Here is a 21,838-nt window from a genome sequence, read left to right on the forward strand (position 1 = left end):
GCCTTGATTTTTGGGGTGGCATGTGTTTGTTAGGGTGAGGAACAGGGCATATGTGTATGTGTTTTTAGGGTGATGTTGGGGAATAAGGCATGTGTGTGTGTTTTGGGTGAGACTGAGGAACAGGGCATGTGTGTGTGTGTGTGTGTGTGTGTGTGTGTGTGTGTGTGTGTGTGTTTAGGGTAAGGTTGGGAAACAGGGCATGTGTGTGTTTTTAGGGTGAGGGTGGGGAACCGGCACGTGTGTGTGTGTTGTGAGGGTGATGGTGAGGATCATGGGAACTCAGTCCCTCTCTCCCTGAGTGATTTTCAATGTTTCACAAAGCTTTGTAACATAGAACTGCCAAAAACATACAGACAGACATCCTGTCAGGAACGATGTGACTAGCTAGAATTTGACATTGCTTTTTGGTCAGCAGACAGACACACTCATTGGTGTCCCACTTCTTTGGTCAAGTGAGTAAGTGGGTGGCTTTTTTGTCCCATGGGGGGGCGGTTACTGCTCTTTCTGCTTTTCTCATGGCAGGGGGGCCCTTCCCTGCATAGTTTTCTGCTCTTTCAAGTCAAATATGGGTCGGACACTAGTTACATACAGGCGGGGCTCTCTTGACATAGCATCCATTGGTGATGCTGAGCTAAGACAGACAGACAGACAGATGCGTTTCAGAGTCTGGCTGAGTGAATGAGTGAAAGAGTGTCCCCGAACAGCAAAGTCACACAGCTTCTAATCAGAGAGAACCACACAACACGAAGACATCCCATTGGAAATGAGATTTAGTTAGGATCTGGCATTGACTTTGGATCAAAAGACAGACAGACACCAAGCCATCTCCCTCTGCTTCTTTGGTTGAGTGGAGGGAGGATGTGCAATGATTTTTCTATTGGGAGGTATGCCGGATCATCCAGCTCATATTGCTTTTCTCACAGGACTCACTCACTCAGACCCTGCGTGATTTTCCATTTTTCCCTCCTCCCGGGATGGTGTCCAGATATAGGACAGTGGTTTGTTCAGTACAGGGCTCATGAGAGATGGCACTGGTGAGGCTGAGCTACAGCAGTGGAGGTGGGAGCCAAGGGAAGGGCAAAGCTGCAGAGGGCCTGGTCCCATTGGGTGAAAGAGAGGGGAGATGAAAGGAAGGAGTCTCCCGCTCACCCATGACCTCAGAACTGAGGTGAAGTAAGGTGAGGTGTGGGAGGCCAGTGACCCGAGGCCCTAGGCCTGGTTCCCTCCCTCCCTGAGGCCCTCCTGGCCTGACCAGTCCCCACTCAGAGCATGGTCCTCAACCCATCCATCGTCTCAGCCCCCCTGACCCTCACTTGGAGCCCTGAAACTTGACCCTGAACCCTAAAACCATAACCATAACCCTAAAACCCTAAGGTATGGATGGGGTGCTGGAAGAGACAGGTGTTTCAGTCCCAAGGACATGGGGTGTAAGAAGTGAACTAGTTCAGCAAAGGGGCATGAATAGCCCCCAGGAACTTGGAGAGTCCTTGTGGACACTGACAGCCCTGTGTTTGTTTCTACATCTGTTTGAATCTGTACAGATTGTCTATCCATGTTTGTCCATTTGTCCATTTGTGAACAGCTGTTCTTTTTATTTTGAGCTCGGCAATTTTCCTTTTTCTTTTTTCTTTTACATTTATAGATCATTTAATCAAGGTTTATTTGAGTTATAAAATTACAAAACATGCTTCCACCTGGTTCCCAGTTAGTCAAAATGATGCTAAAGTCAGTTGTGTAAAATGTAATGTACTTTGTTGTTTATCACAATTTCAGAGTCTCTCTTTGTTCAAAAATAATATGTTAAATGTTAGGATTGGAGTTTTCTTAAGAAGAAATTATTATAAAAATGATTAAAGAAAAATCCCTTGGGGTTGGGATTGTTTGACAGGACTTCAGTTGATGAATAAGAAAGTGGCCACCTGGTAATATTTTACCAGCTCTTGTTCATTGATTGGAGGCCTCAGTGATCTCCACAGCCTTATGGGAAACATCACCAACTAAAATTACATAAATATTATTGTAATATGTTCTCATTGGTCATCATTAAAAGAAATAATACAAAAGGTTTTTTATTTTTAAAATGACCATACAAAGGTTTTCATATTGTTGACAAATGATTGTTGTTAACCTCATGGTGTATTTATATATTCATGCTTTCAGATGTACAGGTCTTTGAAAATGTAAAACAGGGATTATTATGGTGACAAAATTTTGGATCAGATTCAAACCTTTGCCTCCAACAAATGCTTATGAAATCTACATTCCACTAAATGTCAACAACTTAGGTAAAATCTTTTATGTATTAGATAGGGATGATGAACCAAAAGGGTGGAATTTTATGTCAAAATGAAAATTCAAGTGTGTTACAAAATGTCATCATGGGTTTTATGCTACAGTATTGTATAAGGTTTGATTTCTAATTTTCTGTGTAAAATATGTAACTGTTTGTTAACATCCTATAGGTATTCAAATGTTAAAATAGCCATGGTTGTTGAAAAATAATGGTTCTATTTTATGTTGTAAGATGTCTGAATTTAGATAAGACAATAATGCCTCTAACTACATTGCACTGTTATTAATCTTTTCTTCTGGATATTCAACAGCTGAGGTATAAAGACCAATAATTAGATAGGTGGGATAAGAGGATAGCCAATATTTTGGCCCTAGCCCTCCAAGGCCCATGAGGACCCAGGACATAAAAGAACCTCTGCTGTGTCATCCTATACTCAGTGAGTCCTGGTCTTCTGATCAAGAAGACTGAGGCCACTGAGGAAAGTGATTATCAGTTTGTGGTGCCTAAGGAGAGTCACCAGGAGCAAAAATCTCCCAGGCTTTCACAGAAAGCAAGTTGATCAAGCAATGGTGTGACTCATCTGAATGGTAGACCCTGACAGAAGAACTAGGAGGTTCTATAGTTGGCTCCAAGGTATTCCTGAGGAGAGTTAACTGACCTTGATAGATAACAAAAATTGATTGTATTTAAAGCAGGTCTCACCTTAATTTGGTCTTGAATATCCTGCAGAAAATGTATAACTACTAGAGGGATGTAAAACAATGCTAAAGTAATACACTATAAAATAAACTCAAGGCTGGCAATTTGGCTCAGTGGTATAAGCACCTGCCTGTTAGGTGCAAGGTTGTGAGTTCAATCCCCAGTACCAAAAAAAACTCATGGCATGATACTAATACTTTTTGACAATTGACAGCTGCACTGATAGCTGACTACTGTCACAGATTAATGGACTGAACAGGGTTTCAACTGCAGAATGCAGGGACTTAAAATCTTTGGACTCCACTTAAAATAAAAGGATATACAGAACTCTCCAGCACAGCTCCTCCAGCTTCAATTGGTCACCCATCCTGGGCAACAACAAAACAAAGAGGGATATGTTGGGAGCCACAGATGCTGGAGATTAACCACATGTGTGGGGCTAAAGCAAGGCCAGCTCAGAAAAAAACAGAGAGACCAAAACAAGCTATGTAAACAAGTTGTTCCAGCACCAAGAAGACAAGGGGTCCAGGCCTGTGAGGCTAGGCAGTGGGGTTGAAATGGACATTCTTCTTTGGAGGATATAAATAAACATGCTGCATTGATTGAGCAATTCCTTTCCTCCCATCAGGAAGATAAGGGCTCCACCTGACCCCAGCTTTGTCTTTTCTTTATTTTTCTCATCCTCTCACTGATCCTTAACCCCAAGAACCTCAGGAGCCACACTGGGTCGTGGTACAACAGAACTTGTATTGTCTATCAAGGTATTGTGAAAGCTCATAGAGCATAGCTGACTTTCATTAAGAGTTCTAAAAGTTCATTCTTTGGCGCAAGACAGAATGATTAATAGCAATCTTTCATTCTCATAATCTTCCCAACATTAATTCACTGGGATTCTAAAATAAATTAATTGTCTTATTTTCAAGGCTAATTTCTCTCATGACACATTTTGATAGGTAATACGTTTCCTTTCAGTTTTCTATTAAATGAAGAAAAGAAATTTTGTCAAGTTGATTTTTAATATTTTAACAATTCTAAGGAGTCAGTTTTTATTTTTTAAGAAGAGGCTACCTTGCATAGAAAGGCTTAGAGCTAAAATGCCAAAAGAGAAAAAAAAGCACCCTGACATCCAAGCATGCAACAAAAAGCTGTAAAACTAAAAGAAAATTTCCAAGGAATGGATCATTAAAAATAATCTCAGAAACAGACAGAATGGTTATGGTCTTAGCAGTGGTCACCAGATGTGATTCGACACTTCATGACATTGAGGTAAGTGTGAATCCTATGTGCATCTTTGAGCAGGCAGTACACCAGGTTATGAAAAGCAGTCTGCCGAAGTTTTTCATCAGATGATCTCAGGAATGGAAGTCCTGACCAAACAGCGTGTTTCCTGTTGTTTGTGATTTCAAGATTAACCTAGGCATCAAAAAGATAGCCACCTATTATTCATATTATTAGTATTTGTTTATCTGTCTTTGTTTTTTTTAACCATTGAACTAAGAGTTGGGAAGAGATAGAAAAGCAAGACCCACAGGTGAAGTATGTTGCTGAGTAGGCAGGTGGAGAACCAAAAGATGACTACTGGAATATAGATACAGATTTACCCAAAGGACAATGGTCAGCTTCCTCTCTCTCTCATTAAATGCATTTATGTATTGCCTGAAACTTCTCCTTTGTGTGTTCTTGGTATTTTAGCTCTCCCAATAGATCACTGTTCATCTTTTTTGTTGCTTTGAATTGAATCTGTTCTCCATATTGTACCCATACCCCAAAACATTAAGATATAAGGATGACACTTCATGTTTTAAGAAACGGAGTCAAGACAGGACTTAATAAGTGTGGCCAAAGGGATTATGAGTCTCTTGTTTCATCCAAGGAAAATTTCGAGTTTCGAGTTTTCCTAGAGGAGCAGCTGCTTTGTTTTGAGTTCCCTGTGGGAGGAGTTTCTAGGAAACTCACCTGCAAGAAGGAGGGTGTTGACAGCAACCCTCTGTGGTAAGGGCCTTTTGGTAAGGTTGGGGTGTGACTGTATGTGCCCTCTGTCAGCTGCTGCAAGTCAGGGAACCCCAGAGATCTCAAAGACCCAGCAGCCATCATGGAACCATTATAGATGTCAGCTGAGTTTAAGAAGCGCAAATCTGGGATAAGTGTAGACTCTCATCTGCTGAATTTTTTGCTGCAGAATAAAAAACTTTTAAAATCAGGGTTCCCTATTGAAATGTGAGGTGTGTGTACCATGATATGAAAGGTGGCATGATACAAACATAATAAATGAATGAGTGATGGGAAAAATGACAGAAAATGAGGTACTATAAAGCAAATTAGTGAACTCATGTTGTTGACTCACCGTAATGAAGAAAATAATTTGAAAATGACAATCTATTTCCTGTATTTCTGGTTGAATAAGTTCTTTGTGTTCAAAATAGTCTTTTTGCCAGGATTTAGCTCAGTGACATAAACACCTGCTTGGCAAGCGCGAGGTCCTGAGTTCAGTCCCCAGTATGCACACACAAAAAAGAAAGAAAGAAAGAAAGAAAGAAAGAAAGAAAGAAAGAAAGAAAGAAAGGAGAAAGGAAGGAAGGAAGAAGGAAAGAAAGAAAGAAGAAAATAGTCTTCTTCCTTGAAAATGGCAAACATGACATGATAACATATACTTAAGTCACAAAAAGAGTAATATATATTTGCTTCTCTACTTCTATATTAATATATTTTTTCCTCAGATGGTTAAATTATTTCTAAGAAATTCAAAAACCTGCTCAGCTATTATCTCACTATGGTTAAAATTGTCCTATCTGAACAGATATACATATTGAAAACACTAATTTAATCTGTGTATGGCAATTTATTTGGGGAAATTAAATGCAATTATATGAGTTTTCACTTAGGAGCACTAAACAAAATTTAGGACTTTTTAAATAAATCATAAAATAAAAAATAGTTCAGAAAAGATATAACTCTTCTTCTGTGCTACTCTAAAATCTGCTGCTGGTGGAACAACAGTGGGGCTGTGGACTTCTGGGTAGGGATTCAGTAGGGAATCATTCAGTTTCATTTTGAATTTTCTCTTTTTTTCCTTCCCACTCTAATTTTCTGGTGTAAGGATAAAAGAGAAATAATATGACTGAAATTCCCGTATGGGTGTCTCAAGATACTTTGAAGTGAACTTTTCCCTTACAGATGCTACTCCATGATTTGTCTTTTCTGAAAAATGTTTAACTTCCCATGTCATGAATGGACAAGTCCTTGATAGCTTTATGGAAAGTACGAGGAAGGCATCACCTGCCAGCACAGTTGAATCCTAAGCTTCATTGACATTAGCATCTACACTATGGATTGCTTGGTCTTCTGCTTTCATAGCAGCCTAGAAGGTAGAACACATAGCCTAAATGATCTTCTTGCAAAATGGGGAATTGAAAAACATTTCCTGATACAGAGGAATAAATAGGAAGCATTGAGAAGTTGCCCACCTGACTGCCTATGATCTTCAGGCCTTCTAAAAGTTGGAGGGTTCTTCTCCTAATATTTTCCACTTTTGTTACGATGGATTGAGGAGCTTTTGCCAGGCGATGTGCTTCTTTGATGAGTTGTTTCAGGGGTTCATTCCAGGAGTGCAGCAAGTGGATCAACAAGTTGATAAATTCCTTATACTAAGCAGCCAGGTTGGAGAAATCACATTAAAATAAGTGACATACCAGCAGATTCATTTCATATAACTTTTGCAAAGAGAATCTGAATTAAGACATTTTTGTTATTCTTTCATATATGTGAAAATTTCTCTAGATGGTGGAACTATAAGAAATATAAAATTTAAGTCATTTGTTTATGCTTTGTTACATTACACAAAATACACAAACTTATTGAAATTTGTACTTTTTCTAATGAAAGTTCTAATCGATAATATTAAATTTTGTTTTCCCTCCAAAATTATATTTAAAATCATGTTAAGAATGTGTTTATAGCTGGGAATCAGAAAAGAAAGCATGTAACAGTAAAAACAGTAGCAGTTTGGATCAATTATTAGGTCTGAATAAACAAATTTTGTTACCATCAGAACAGAGGGCATAGTTTCATGTAAGAAACATGATATAATACTTTATAAGGCATGCATAATGGGATGAATTTTAGTTAAGGGTTAGGAGAAGGCAAGACAATAAGTGAAGAGTGAAGAAGTAGGTATCAGAGAAGGAGAAGTAGAAACAGAAGGAGAGTCTTGAAAGTCTTAAAGAGAAGCCGCAGGTTTTCAGGTAGGACTCAGTAATGTAAAAGACCGCCAAAGCAAGTGTCACTTGTAACTTATAATAAATGAAACTGCATCTGCATCTCTTGCATGTATACACAAATATCCAATTCATTTCTAACTTCCTTATGGCATAATATATAAGATTCTAGGTATAAGGCATTAGGTTAAAATATCATCTGCATGGATATATTTTACATAGTTACATAAAATTATAACTACATAATTCATTTTCTTTGGTGCTTACTCTTACTCCATTTTTCTCTGCATCAGTGACCACTTTTGCCATCAGTTGCAGAGCCTTTAGAGCCTGCAGTGTGACAGAGACAGGATTCTGCCTCCATTGTTCTGATGGAGCTGGGCTAGGGACTCACAGAGAGCTTCAGGGCCTCTGTCTTGACAGTTGGACTGGCAATGGAAAATGTGTGACATTGCATGTAAAAGGACTTTGAGTTCTGTGGATACTTCATACCCTGGAAACCATAAAGAAACTTTAGTTAGTGATGGGAAATTGAAAACTTGAATCTACTATTAAAATATTAATACATTTGATAGATGTGTAATTTTTAATGAGAGCAATGTAAAGATTGACAGTAAAGAATTAAGTATCCCTTTATCTGTTCTTTTTTTTCATGAGCTCTATAATATCATTATTTTTTGACCTACTAACATCTTCCTTTCTTTGCTATGCTCTTGTCCTCTCACACTTCTTAAGAGTTACTATTTGGCTGAGGCAGGAGGATCGTTGAGAGTTCAAGACCAGCCTAGACTACAAAGTGAGCTCAAGGCTGGCCTGAACTGAATAGCGAGACCCTGTCTCAAAGACAAAAAAGAAAAAAGAAAGAAAGAGTTACTATTTGGAACACATACTAAAAACAGAAAAACTGCAAAACTGTGAGAGTATTAAGTATTATCCTCTCTAGTATTTGTACAAAATGCCAAGATGCATATTTATTTATTTTTTACCTATTTCATACCTTGTTTCCTATGGATCCAAACTTATATTCTCTCCTTAAATAGGCACTACAAATTATAACCTTGATTTCAATTATCTCAATCTACACATCTGTGTTTTGCCAAGTTCATCATAATTTCAAAATATAAAATTTGCACCAGGGATTTAGCTCAGTGGCATAAATGCCTGCCTGGCAAGCGAGAAGTTGTGAGTTCGATCCCCAGTACTAAAAAAAATAAAAATTAAAAATAAATTTAAAAATTTGCCTCATCATGTAATAAGTCATAAAAACAGGGCAAAACAATGTAGCAAATACTAAGAAATGGATTGAAATTAACTCGAAACAAAAAGAACTAGACTAAATTTAAATGCATTACCAAGGAGATTTGAAAGATAAAAGACAACCAGTTGAAAATGAGTAATAAAAATCATGGTAAAAAGAAATTTATATATTTATATTTTAAAAAACACTGGACTACATTCTCTATAGAAGCCTTTTGCTGTACTGAGCCCTAATCTATTGTCTACTTTTTCACCAAACTAGAAGAGAAAACAAACAATATTCAAAGTGCTTTTCTTGGGAAGAGAGAGAACCTGTTTCCACTTCTAAACTATCCTTTCTGTTTTAATTACAAATACATACACTGACTATCTTAGAAAAATTACTCCTAGCATTTTAGGATTTCTGAAAAACCCATTTTTGCTTTTCCCTTTGCCATGAATTCGCTTTAGTTTAATTCTACGCAGCCCACCCCAATCCACTGCAGTGCTGTTCTCATTTTTTGTAACTCTGCAGCTTGCTCAGTGAAGAATGTGTTTGTCCTGCAGACTAAAACAAAAAGTTGGATATTCCTGTTCAGTCTCATCTAAAAGTGATTTATGTTAGATGTTTAAATTTTTAAAAATAAGTGAATAAAAGGAAACTTTTTTTAAAAAGTCATTGCATTATTAAACAGAGGGTAGATATTGGGAAGTGGGAAGAATTTATTCAAATGGGAAAGGAAAGCCGGGCATGGTGGTGCAAGGCTGTAATCCCAGCACTCCAGAGGCTCAGGCAGGAGGATTGTGGCAAATTCAAAATCAGCCTGGACTACAAATGAGCTCAAGGCCAGCCTGAACTGCATAGTGAGACCCTGTCTCAAAAATCCAAGAAAAAAATGGGAAGGGGAACAAGGGAGGGCAAGGAGAAAAGGAAGTAAGGGAAAATGGATTTCAAAAAGCAATAAAGAAAGGAAAAAGTGGATATAGTTTTGTAGTGAGGAGGAGAAGAAGGATTGAAAGGAGGGTAGGGGAATGAGAAAAAAAGTGAATTGAGATATATTGTGTACAGATATAAGTTCCCCATGATGAATATGATCATTATGCATAGCAAACATGTACTAATAAAAAATAAAGATAAGTAAATATTGTATTCTTCAGCAATTTGAGGTTTTATGAAATTTCCCCTTTTTCTTTGCTCTACTTATTATTTGCTGATACCTTCTTTAACCCTTTAGGATACTGTAATGGTTGATACATTGTGTCAACTTAAGGAGTTTAGAAGTTTGATTAAGTGGCTAAAGCAGTGCAAGAGGAGGGCACAGAGAATGTGTGAGTGCCACATCCCCCCGAGGGAGTGGTGGTACCCTGCTTATAATGTAAGGGAGGAGAAGAGGTCCTCACTGATTTTTGCTCCTGCTTCACTTTTTGCTTTTTGCTGTTTTTTCTGCCTCCTGCCATCTTGGAGCGTTGCCCTGGGTCATGCCACCCTGCTTTGGAGCCAGCTGAGTATGGAACTGAAACCTTCATAAACTGTGAGCTAAGTAAACCTTTTCTTCCATAATTTTGTGTGTCAGGCATTTCATCCTAGCAACGAGAGAAAAGTAACCAGGACAGATATGTTATTTGAAATGTGTTTGTTGAGGTCTTCATGTTTAAATTGTAGGGTATCCCAGTGTGGGTATGAAGGCTCAGAAAAAAGTGAGTACTTACAAATTCCTTGAACAGCTCTGAAGAGAGGAAATGGATGTGACCAGACATGAGGGCTGCTCGATCAAAAAGGTAAGGAAGGGGCAGAAAACAACCTGCTGTATCTCCGCAGATGACCTTGAGGGCCATACTCTTGCCCAGGAATAGGCTTGACATGAGCAGTATCAGGAGGAGGGATGCTGTTTAAACAAAAACATGAGCCACTCTCAGATAATCTACTCATCTGAAGTTATCAAAAGCAGCCCTGCCAAAAAATCTCTTGTCTTTCCAAATTGCCCTCCTCTGCACGTCTTGGGGCTGTAATAGCTGGTGGGGGAGGAAAGAAGACTCAATGTTACTCCCAGAAGTGCTACTGTATTTTGCAAACATTTGGAGCTGAAGTTAATTTTGATCTGGGTGTTTAAATTAAATCATCCTCTTAAAATAATTTAATGTCTTGGGGATTTCTGCAGGGTTTAAGCACTCCAGATTTCCAGGAGTTTGCAGCTTTTTTTTTCCACTAGGTCTCCAACATGTGCATTTTAGACACTAATATGACCAAAAGACCACAGTTTATCTGTTTGTTTTATCTTCATGCTTGATAAGAATGAATATATGACTACTTAGTTGCTAATACTAAGTATAAAGATAATCCTATCATAAAATAATGCTCTGGCCTGGATATGTTAACTAACCATAATAATTTCATGCATTTACTGATTATTTGCTGATACCTTCATACCTTGCCAAAACCTTAGATTTTTTCTAAACTTAAGGTTTGCAGTAACCCTGGAAGATCAGCTGGGCCTTCATTATCATCAAATTATACTGAAGGAACACAATGCTTAGAGGGATTATGTGTTTTTTCTCAAGTCCTATTATCAACAAGTGGAAAAAGCAGAACATTGGTGCTATGATCTTTGCACTTTCCCTTTGCACTTCCCACAGGTGTGTCACAGTGCACACACTTGTGGATTCTCTGTCTGCACCTGCACAGCAGGGACCACCTCAGCTGTCATGCAGCATGGCATTTGTAGAGGCTATTACCCTTACTTGTGATTTTTGTACCAGAAATCACACTCAGGACCTTGCACTTGCCAGGCAGGTTGAGCTATATTCATGGTGACCATTACTTGTAATGGTCAACATTTTGTCTTCCATTGTAGAGGACCTTCGGAAATTATCCACTTTTCCTGTTCTATAAACACTCCCTCTTTAAAAATCTTTGACAGTAATCAGAGGTGATTTTCATTAATTTGGTACTTCAGTAGATGGAAAGATACAGACCTCTAGCCTACCAATAATTTACACTCATAAAAAGAAAGAAATGACATATTGCTACGAAATTAAAATCACTTTTTAACTTCAATGCCATTACTCCAGAGAAAGATCTAAAATAAAAATGTGACAATGAAAAGACTAGTTCCACAAAACCTTTGATAAATGCAATTGAAAATCTCTAGGGAAATATTATAGATTTATACATGAATAAAACCTACACAAATATTTAAAATGACTAAACATACTTAGAAATTTTAAATATAGACTGTGACTAGATGATGTTTTAGTTGCAAAATTAAAACAGAGTGAGATGATTCATATTACATTTACTTTCCCCAAAATATAAGGAGTCCAAAAATTTGCTTTAAGTATATGATAGTAATGCAAGGTATCCGCATGGCAATACTGTATGCATGTGCAAATGAAATTTGCTTTACAGATAGAGAAATCGAGATAGCAGCTCTAGAATATTCATAACCAGTTAGATGTCCTTTCACTCTAACCACAATATTTGTACATTTATCATCAAAGATTTTCACAGTCTGAGATACATAGATAAACTTTTTACCTTTTTTATTAAAAAATTGTGTTTGTTATTAATCTATTTTTATTGCATATGCCCCCTAAAACATAAAGTGAATAACTTGTTTTTCCTTTTAAAACATAAATTTGTTTTGAAACAAACTGACAAAGCAGGACACAACACACATTACCATCATTGTCTGCATTGTGACTGAAGAATTGAAAGATTCATGACAATGATTTAAGTTGGCCAATCTACAATAAGACCAGAGGAGCAGAGAGTGTTAGTTGCTGCCTTTTGGCGTTTTGATAAATTGGACCCATTGACTCTTGCGGTATTCATCTAGTCCAAAGTTTCTCAATCTCGGCGTTGCAAGCTTTTTGTACTGGATAATTTCTCATGTTGAGATATTTCTTGTGTATTGGACAGTGCTTGATAGTGCAGTACCCTGTCCACTATCCACTAGACACTGCATTTTGATTAAAACAATACAAAAGATCTCCAGCCATTGCCAGCTGTCCAGGTAAAGGAAGAACTGCCTCACTTGTATACAAATAAACCATTCTATGATTTCCTGTTCAATTGCTTTGAAGAGAAAAAATTAAATAGTTCTTCTAAACTTTTGAACCTGAGAGACCTTTTATTAATCTAAACTTCACATTAATCCCCACATGAGTGTTGACAGAATCAATAAATTGCTGAGTTTTTACACATACCTTTCCTCTTGCCATCCATGGTGTGATCACACTTCACCAGAAAAATGCTGCCCATCCCACGTTCCAGTTCAGCGGTTGGATTTATGAACCTTTGATATTTTTACGAATATATTTAATCAGGCATTCTCTTCTCCCAGTGGTCTATTTATGTAACTGAGATTACCCCCATAGTTTCAAACATCAAATGGTATTTTACTTCACATGTAGAAAGACATACTGGCCAGACGTGAATTTGGATTAATTAGTTTAAAAGAAAGTGAGAGAAATGATGAAAGTGTGGAAAACTATAAGGCTATAGAAGTAGTATACTTGAAACTTTACCTTCATTTCTCTACAGGTCTTTAGGAGATAAGGTGCAAATCTGTACGGCTTTGTGCTAAGAAAAACTTTGATATTGTAATAGTTCATAAGGTCATACCTGTGCTGAAACAGTACTATTACTGCCCTACTTCCCTACTAATTTTTTCATGCATTGAAAGAATCTATATTGGAAAATTGAGAAAGTTCTTCAGAGGAAATGCTACCTCTAATTCAACCTTACATACCCTGCACCCTCCAATACATTTTGCTATTAGAATTTGTCTAAAATTTCTTTGCTATGACATAAACATTTACCTTTTCTTATTTATTCATTAAATATGACATATCTTATTAGTGTTTATACACTTTCATATCTAGGAAATACCTACAGTGATAATTGGTTAGAAAAGCCCATTATCATTTGGTGTTGATATGGAAGAAAAAAATGAATATATAGTAAGAATTAATTCATTATTCATAATGATCATCTTTTGAGTGATAGAGGGAAAGAAAGTTTCAAGGTAATGAGGAAAATTTTTCAGGCAAGGGAAATAACAGAACATTGGCTCTTCCTGATTCTAATAAAACAGAATTTGAGCTTTCAAAAAAGATACGAAAAATGTATCTGTGACCAAAAGTATAAATAAACACAGTCATATTAATCTTTTCATGCTTTGCATCTGAAAGTCAATATAGTCAGATTCTTTTAAAAATAAAATGTTTCCGTGGGTGATGCAATATTGTTATTACTGTGTTTGTTAAGGTCCTCTAGAGGATCATAATGAATAGAATAAAAGTATAATTATGCAAGGAGGTATATTAGGTAAGCTTACAGGATCAGAGGAAAAGACGGTCTACAATGGCCATCTGTGTGCTGGAAAAGATTCAGTAGCCACTCAGCTAAAGAAGCTGGAAGCTGCAGAATAAGAAGAATCAAGGAAGCACTCACTATCAGATCTCAAGACTGGAAGCACCCTGGAGAGCCACTGGTATGCGTCTATGCTGAGCGGTTAAAGAAACTGGAGTTTCCAAACACTGTTAACAGATCTGTTTCTTCCCTGTTTATCCTATCTGGGCTACAAGCTCATTGGACTTCATGCAAACAGGGTGGATCTTCCCCGCCCCACTCAGCTGATTGGACTACGTGCTAATCATATCTGGGCATATCCCACAGGCATATTCAGAAGTGTGTTTTAATGGTCTGCTAGATATTTCTTAATCCAATCATGTTTACATATCAGATTAACAGTCACAGTCTATCCATTGTCAACATCACAACCAGACATAAAATCATACTTAATTTCCTTATATCATACTTAAATCATACTTAATTTCCTTAAATCATACTTAATTTCCAAATAAAGACAATATCAAGTTCATAATTTCACCTAAAATAATAAAATGATAAAACTGTCCTTCTCAGAACTGGACACACAATAACTGTTTCCCCAGAATAGGAGCCAAAATTTTCTTTGAGTAATCTGAGTAAATTGGACTAATAATCCACAGTATAGATAAGGAAGAATGTTTCAAGTGTAGAATATTCCCTAGGGCATCTTCTACTATCACTACATTCTATTATTAAGGTGAATGTGACCCTACAGCAACCCAACCCAGGCAATATGAGAATGTGCCCAGACCTTGAGTATTAAAGCTATCTATGGATCACTCCACTAGGTAAAGAACTAAGACCTGATGAGATGTTTTCTGAGTGTATATGTACATATATGTTAAGTAGATATCTTTGTTTTCATCTTTTGTATTCCTAAACTATGTAAATAGCATTCATGGGCTTAGTATCACTAGTTAAATATTAGTGATTCTACATTACATGTTAAATAACATTATGAAAAAGTCAGAATTACTCAAAGAAAATTTGCCACCATATCCAGCAGCACACCTTTCTTTTGGTGGTGGTTGAGCATTGTCACTTGGCCCCTGGTATTCAGGATCCAATTATACCCCTTGCATTTAAGTTTCGCCAATGAGTAACTGTGATCCTCACACTAAAGTCTGGCAAACACAGAAGAGAAATGACAGAGCTCTTCAAAGATGTGAGCACAGGTCTGGGGTTATAGATCAGTGGCATGGTGCCTGCCCGGCAAGTGCAAGGTCCTGTGACATTAAAACCAGAATCGCAGCTGAATCAACAAGTTCATTTATGATCTACATTTATGTCCTCCGATTATTATCCCACACCCTTAAAATACATTCCCAGAACTGTTCTCTGGCCCTCTACTTGCAAGAATTAAAAACCTTAAGCTATCTCAGAGTGCAACTTACCTTCTTATGGGTCTCACTGTGTACCTCACTTTTAAGAGTCTGCTGAAATTTGAGCTTGATTATAGACTTAGATGCAATAGTGGGTTGTGAGGTAGGCCCTAAGAAGCGCTGGAATTGTCTGTCTTGGTAACTGCAGCAAGGAAGTTCACTGTTGCTTCCTTAGGCAAAGCAGGATTCTGTTCCTCAGACAGAAGTACAGAGGTCAACACCACAAGGGGAGTAAATGACACTACTGCTACTGGGGGTAGGAAAATCTCTTACCCTAGCAAAATAAACTTACCAGAATGTAGGAGCTCATTGTCCCCATCTTCACCACCTAACTGTCTCCCTTTAGTTTGCAGGATCCCACTTTTTCCCTATCAATACCTGCCCTTTCACTGCAGATAACCTCAGATAAGACTGAGAGTTAAACGTGTGCTAAAATTCAGTGAATCACATGATGTGGGCTTGTGTTTGGTATTTGGCAATTCTAGCTTTATGGCTGTGGGAAAGAAGATTCCTTCTCAGACACACTTAAAACATTTTACATTTTTCAAGCAAGTATAGATTGAACTCACGACCACCTGCTTGCAAGACAGGCGCTTATGCCGCTGAGCTAAATCCCCAGCCCCTCCAGCACCATTTATTAAAGAGACTATCTTTCTTCCAGGGGACATATTTGGTTCCTTTTGTCAGAGATAAGATGGATGAGTGAATTTGGAGTTTTTCTGTATTTTTAATCTGTTTCATTAACCCTCAGGTCTGCTTTCTGCCAATACCATGTTGTTTTTAATCACAGTAACTTTGTACTATAATATCAAGTCAGGAATTGTAGTGCCCTCAGCCTTGCCTTTGTTGCTGAGAATAGTTTTTGCTATTCTAAGTCTCTTCAGATTGCAAATGAATTTTAGGAATGTTTTCTCTAGTTCTGTGAGTCATGCTAACAGTATTCTGGTTGGGATTACATTAAATCTGTGTAACAATATTAAGAACATGGCCATTTTTTACTATGTTGATTTTTCCTATCATGAGCAAGGGATATCTTTCAATTTTCTTATATCCTCTTTGATGTCCTTTTTCAGAGTACTATAATTTTTAGGATACAGATCTTTTACTTCCTTTGTTAAACCGACTCCTAAGTATTTCATTTTTTATGCTATTGTGAAGGATGTAGAAATTGAAATTATCCCATGGATATGACCATAGTGAAACGAAATTGAAAGTCAATAGCAAAAGAAACCACAAAAACTACATAAACACTGGAAATTAAACACCATCCTGCACAACCAATGGGTCACAGAGGAAATTAAAGAAGAAATTACACAGTATTTACAATTAAATGAAAATGTCAATCCAGCATACCAGAACTTACAGGATGCAAAGAAAGTAGTCATATGAGGGAAATTTATATCAATAAGTTCTCACATCAAGAAAACAGAATGAGCTTAAATAAACAACTTGATGCTGAATCTCAAACTCAAACAAATCAAACTCAAAGCTCATATGTGAAAGGTAATTATAAAGATAAGGACAGAAATGTCTTGAGTGGAGAGTTTCTATCTTCTCCCAAGGTCATTTCTTCCATCTAGCAGCACCGTGCCTGCCACTTGAACTCAGAATTGATTATCATGTGAATGTTAAATGTAGCTTTTAAAACGTAGCGAACCTCATTATTAACCAAAGTGATCACTAATGGTGATGTGTCACTATGAATGGCACCATCTAACAGCCTTGTATCCTAGAAAAAAAATGATAGAACTAAGTATGAATGCATTTTAATAGCTCTGTTTTGCTGAAGGGGTGCATTTTTACTGCTATCACCTGTGGACATCAGTCTCTAGGTTTCTCAATTTGATACACATTCATATCAGTGACTCTTAAAGGAGTTAAAGACCTCTGTTCTCGAGATGGTACAGTTCTAGTGATCTTTTTTTTTTTTTTTTTTTTGTAGCTTTCAGCTTTTTGGTCTGAGCATCTACTGCATCTTCTGTCTAACCAATGCCCAAAAGGCTATTGTACATCTAATCTGGTTCTGTAAGCTATGTATTAAATCATGTACATAAATAAGTATATATAATACACATATATAGTAAATAAGTATATTGTGTATGTATATATTCCTCCACAGAAACCTAAACATATACACCCAAGATTTCACTATCTCATTTTGGTTTCTAAGACCTAAAACTTCTAGGAATAAATTATTTCACTCCAATTCGAATGATATTCCATATAGTTCTATATCAATGTACTAAGTCTCTTCACCCCAGACTCATGTATACACTCTCATTAGCATACAAATGCTAGAATTTGTCAGAAAGAAGCCATTACTTATTATGAAAATAAGCAGAGTTTGTATATAAAACGTAGGGCTGCTTTGTGTCGTCCTGCTCTAACATAAGCATAAATAATGCAGAGAACCTATATTTAAGAACTATAAAAATATACTATTAAAATATGTTGATTCATGAAAACTGAAGAACAGGGAATAAGATCAAATGTTAAAATACATATTCAACTTAGTTTCTGCAATTATAGGAATTATGTTGATGCAGGTTCATCATGACTAATATATCTCCAGAGAAAGGAGAACACATGCACGTCTCAGAGATTGATTCTACTCACGTAACCTGTATGTGGACATGAAGGGACAACACAGGGAATGTTTTGCAAGAGCCGAGGCACTCGGTGTTATCTGTTGTCTTAGGCATACAAACATAAGGCCTGACATTTCTGGATGAGCCCCACGTGGCATGAGGCCTTTCTGAAATTTTCATCCCACATCACATTTTGCATTCTCTGATGCAACCAGTTTACGTCATTTCAATTGATATTTGTGAAAATGGCTTATTGACAGAATATTACAATTCCCCAAGATAAGGTTGTCTCCGGGCTTTGCCATCAGTGGAACTCAATAAAATCATAGCACCTGAGGAAGAGGAATATGATCCTGAAACATATTTTTCAACTTGTGGTAGGCTCCTGAATACAGGATCTCAAATTCAGGGTTGAAGGATAAAAAAAGTTCTTGATTCCTTCAGACAGGCTGGGGTGAAAGGATCTGGGGACATGGAGTTCTCTCCTTACCACATAACACTAAACACACATCATAGTGAACCCACATATGCCACTGTACATACTGGTTGATACAGGTTTCCACTTCTACTCAGTGTTACAGATTTACAGATAATTCTGAAAATTTCACTCTGCATTTTATCTTCTTGATTCTGAGGCTTCCCCTCTCTTTGTGTATTGTTACCACTCCCAGATGTTTTTTGAGAATAAATGACAATGTATACAAGGATGGAGATATGGTGATTGGTGTCATCTTCCCTTCATACAAGAAAAAAACATCTTGGGGTCTACAGGTCCTGATACAGTACTTTCCTCAGGGTCAATGTTTTTTTAATTTCTTTTCTGTTAGATAATCATGATGAATAATGCATCAGAGAACTATGGATAGATAGACCAACATGCTGTGTGTCTCTGGTTCTATTAACCATGATGGCATCACACAGAATGTGCTTGAAATTTATTTTTGCCATTTGCTGTTGACTATTTTGCCTCTTTGAAAGCAGGGGGAGAATATATTTGTTTTACTTCCTGAGGCTTCCAGTTTTCAGATCTAAAAGCTGAGTGAAATAGCAGCCTCCACCTTGTTCCATAGCCTTTGCCCATCCTCCTGATAGATGCCACTTCTTGGGGTCGATTTTTGTCCCTCAGAAGCATAATCCAAGCCACTGTGATATGTTCATTACAAAGATGATTCATGAGATGCCCCTTTCTCCAGTTCAAAAATCTGATAGTGTTCTTTGTATAACAAAATAGCCCTTATCCAGATATCAGAAAACAAGTCACATAAATGCAATTAGAAATGAAAAAATAAAATCATAACAGACTTTGTTGAAATACAGAAGATGGTAACCACTTTGAAAAATTGTACTCCAACAAACTGGCAAATTTTGAAGAAATGGACAGAATCTTAGCATCATAAAAATTACAAAAACTAACCCTATAAGACACAAATATGCTAAACAAACCAATAACAAGCAGTGAAACTAACATAGTAATAAAGAATCTACCAACCAAAAAAAAAAAAACCTAGGACCATGAGTGTCTTCTTATATCAGTATAATTTTATAATAGCTGAATCTTAGAGATAGCCCAGATGCCCATCAACAGATGAATGGATAAAAAATTGTGGTATTTTTAGACAATGGAATATTACTCAACCATAAAAAGAATAAGCTTGACACATTTTAAGGTGACTGGATGCATCTCAAGACCATCATTTTAAATAAAATAAATCACACAAGTTTAAATATTGCATTGTTTTTCTCATTTGAGAAACACCAAGTGCAAATAAGGAACAAAATGAAGGATCAGTAGTGAGAAGAAAGAAGAACTTTTTCTGATAGGAAAAGAAACAAAGGAAGTGGGAAGGCCAAGGGAAGAAAGGGAAAGGAATTTTTTTTAAAAAAAAGATAAGTGAAGGAAAAAATGGAAATGGAGTTTTTATAAATAGAGAGGAGAGGGGAATGGGAAACAAAGAATTAAAATATAACATGTGCATACATATTCTCCATGATGACTATGGTCACTGTATATGTCAAAGACATACTAATAAAAAATAGAATCTTCAAAGAATTAAAAAACACAAATATGAAATGACTTCCTCTCAATAAGGAAATGAGAGAAAACAAGCTGAAGCTTATGCATGCAAAACCTAACAGCAAATAAAAATGGATTAGATTGTCAGATAGCAAGCAGGTAAAACAGAATAGTAAGTTTAAATGCAAAGAAATCTCAGGGTACAAAATTATACATGTAATTTTTTATCATCAGTAAACAATTTAAAATTCACAAAGGTAGTACACTGTTGACTCTGAAGTACACTTGGAGAAAAGTGTGTGAAGAAGCCTAGCGAGCCTAAAACCACAGAATTTGCAGCCTGTTGCGCAAACTCACCGAATGGGCCTAAATTCTTCATATGGAGACCAGTGCTTTGGATCCCTCTATTGGCGCTCTGCAGAAGGCTCACCATCCCGGGGAAGACTTGGAAGAGGGAACAATGAAGAGAAGAGCAGCATCCAGAAGACGGAGCGCAGTTCCCCAAATGGCAAAGGTAGGCCCATGTGTAATTTCTTTTCCACATACACTAAACTCTATCCTTACCAGTCATAGTACCCTAATACTGTCATATGCTCTTTTATCTTTCGCCTACTGCAGAATGCCCTCTCCTCCTCGCGGTTAGCAGGGGGAGCAATGAGCACTGGGAGTGAACCTGGAGCCCACAATGAATTTAGTGTTATGTGTCACTAGAATCACATCATACATGAGGGAATAAAAACCAGTTGATCACCAAACATACTATTAATAAGCAATTCTTTCCTTTGAAGGCACATCTGTATGGACAAGTAAACATATTGTTCAACATTTTGTAATTAAATTACATGTAAGCAATAGAAACTGCTTACATGTCACATTTCATGGATTATTAATAAGAAGATTCTTCCAGTGGCTCTTTTTGCTTGTTTGTTTGTTTGTTTGTTATTTACTTTTATTCAATCAGCCCAGAAATTTCAGTCATGACAAAGCAGTGTCAAGGTTTTGTAAAATAAGAAAAAATTTCTATGGGGCACCTGTAAAAAGAAAACACTTATTTTATAGTCACCCCATGCAAATTTCAAAATCCTCAGGGCTGATGAGGATGACAGTGACCCGCTTGAGGACCTGCCTGTGCCAATGGACTTGGGACCTTCGTGTCCTCATTTATCCCGATAGCAGTAGTTACATGCTTAAGTAAATCGATTCACCTTGGTCCATACAGAATCACTAGCATGGTATCTATTTTAGACCGAAGGCTAGGATGAAGGTATCAGAGTCTTGTGAGAAATTTTTGCTCCCTTCATCCTCAGTTCATTACAGTCTCTTTTTCCCTCCAAGTGAGAAAATGTTAACTCTGGCTATTGCATGATAGGTAAGGACTTGGGAAGAAGGGTTTGTTTTTAATCCAGGTGAGGTGGTAGTAGCTTTCTCTCTTTACCAATTGCTTCTAACAGGAAGGCAGGTTAGAAGGCAACAAAGTGAGTTTCTTTCTTTCTTTCTTTCTTTCTTTTTGAACCAGGGTTCAAACTCATGACCTCCCATTTGCCAGGCTAGATTTTGTGCCGCTGAGCTAAATTTCCAGCCTCAAAGTGAGTTTTTTAACTTGTCAGTAATCTATACAAAAAAAGTAAGAATGAATAAGCAATAAAAGGACTATGATAATGGTTAGAACTTGTTCAGTTCTCATAGATGTACCCATGTTATACTTTTATTCATCAATCATAGAACTAGAAGGTTATAACTATTACTATTCCTATTTTATACCTAAGAAAGCTGAATCTCCAAGGAGTTCAGTATATACCTGACATTTCACAAACTGTAAGTCTTAAATGATAACCTCTGAAGAAGTCTGTCTTGCTCTTAAATCTTGTTTGAACCACTGTAATACTTTAGGGTTTTTTGTTTTTGTTTTTTTAATTTTTATTTTAAAGGGGGTAAAATTAAACAACAAAACAGAACAGAATAGGACATAAGAAAGCAATGTAAGAAATATAAATTTCAAAGCTAGACGACCTGAGAT

General features: G+C 37.0%; 1 protein-coding gene across 1 annotated transcript; it reads right to left on the bottom strand.

The window, feature by feature from the left end:
• Nucleotides 1-3,992: 3,992 nt before the first annotated feature.
• Prlrp2 (prolactin-like protein 2) lies at nucleotides 3,993-12,701 on the bottom strand. Its single transcript, NM_001195111.1, is given in 5 exon segments — nucleotides 3,993-4,405; nucleotides 6,457-6,636; nucleotides 7,601-7,699; nucleotides 10,153-10,328; nucleotides 12,649-12,701. Coding segments are annotated over 5 exon segments (666 nt in total). The 5' UTR covers nucleotides 12,668-12,701; the 3' UTR covers nucleotides 3,993-4,213.
• Nucleotides 12,702-21,838: the final 9,137 nt, after the last annotated feature.

This window comes from Cavia porcellus, unplaced genomic scaffold (genome assembly GCF_034190915.1).
Source record: "Cavia porcellus strain 051 isolate PalLab524CR breed Dunkin Hartley unplaced genomic scaffold, mCavPor4.1 scaffold_26, whole genome shotgun sequence".
Taxonomy (NCBI): Eukaryota; Metazoa; Chordata; class Mammalia; order Rodentia; family Caviidae; genus Cavia; species Cavia porcellus.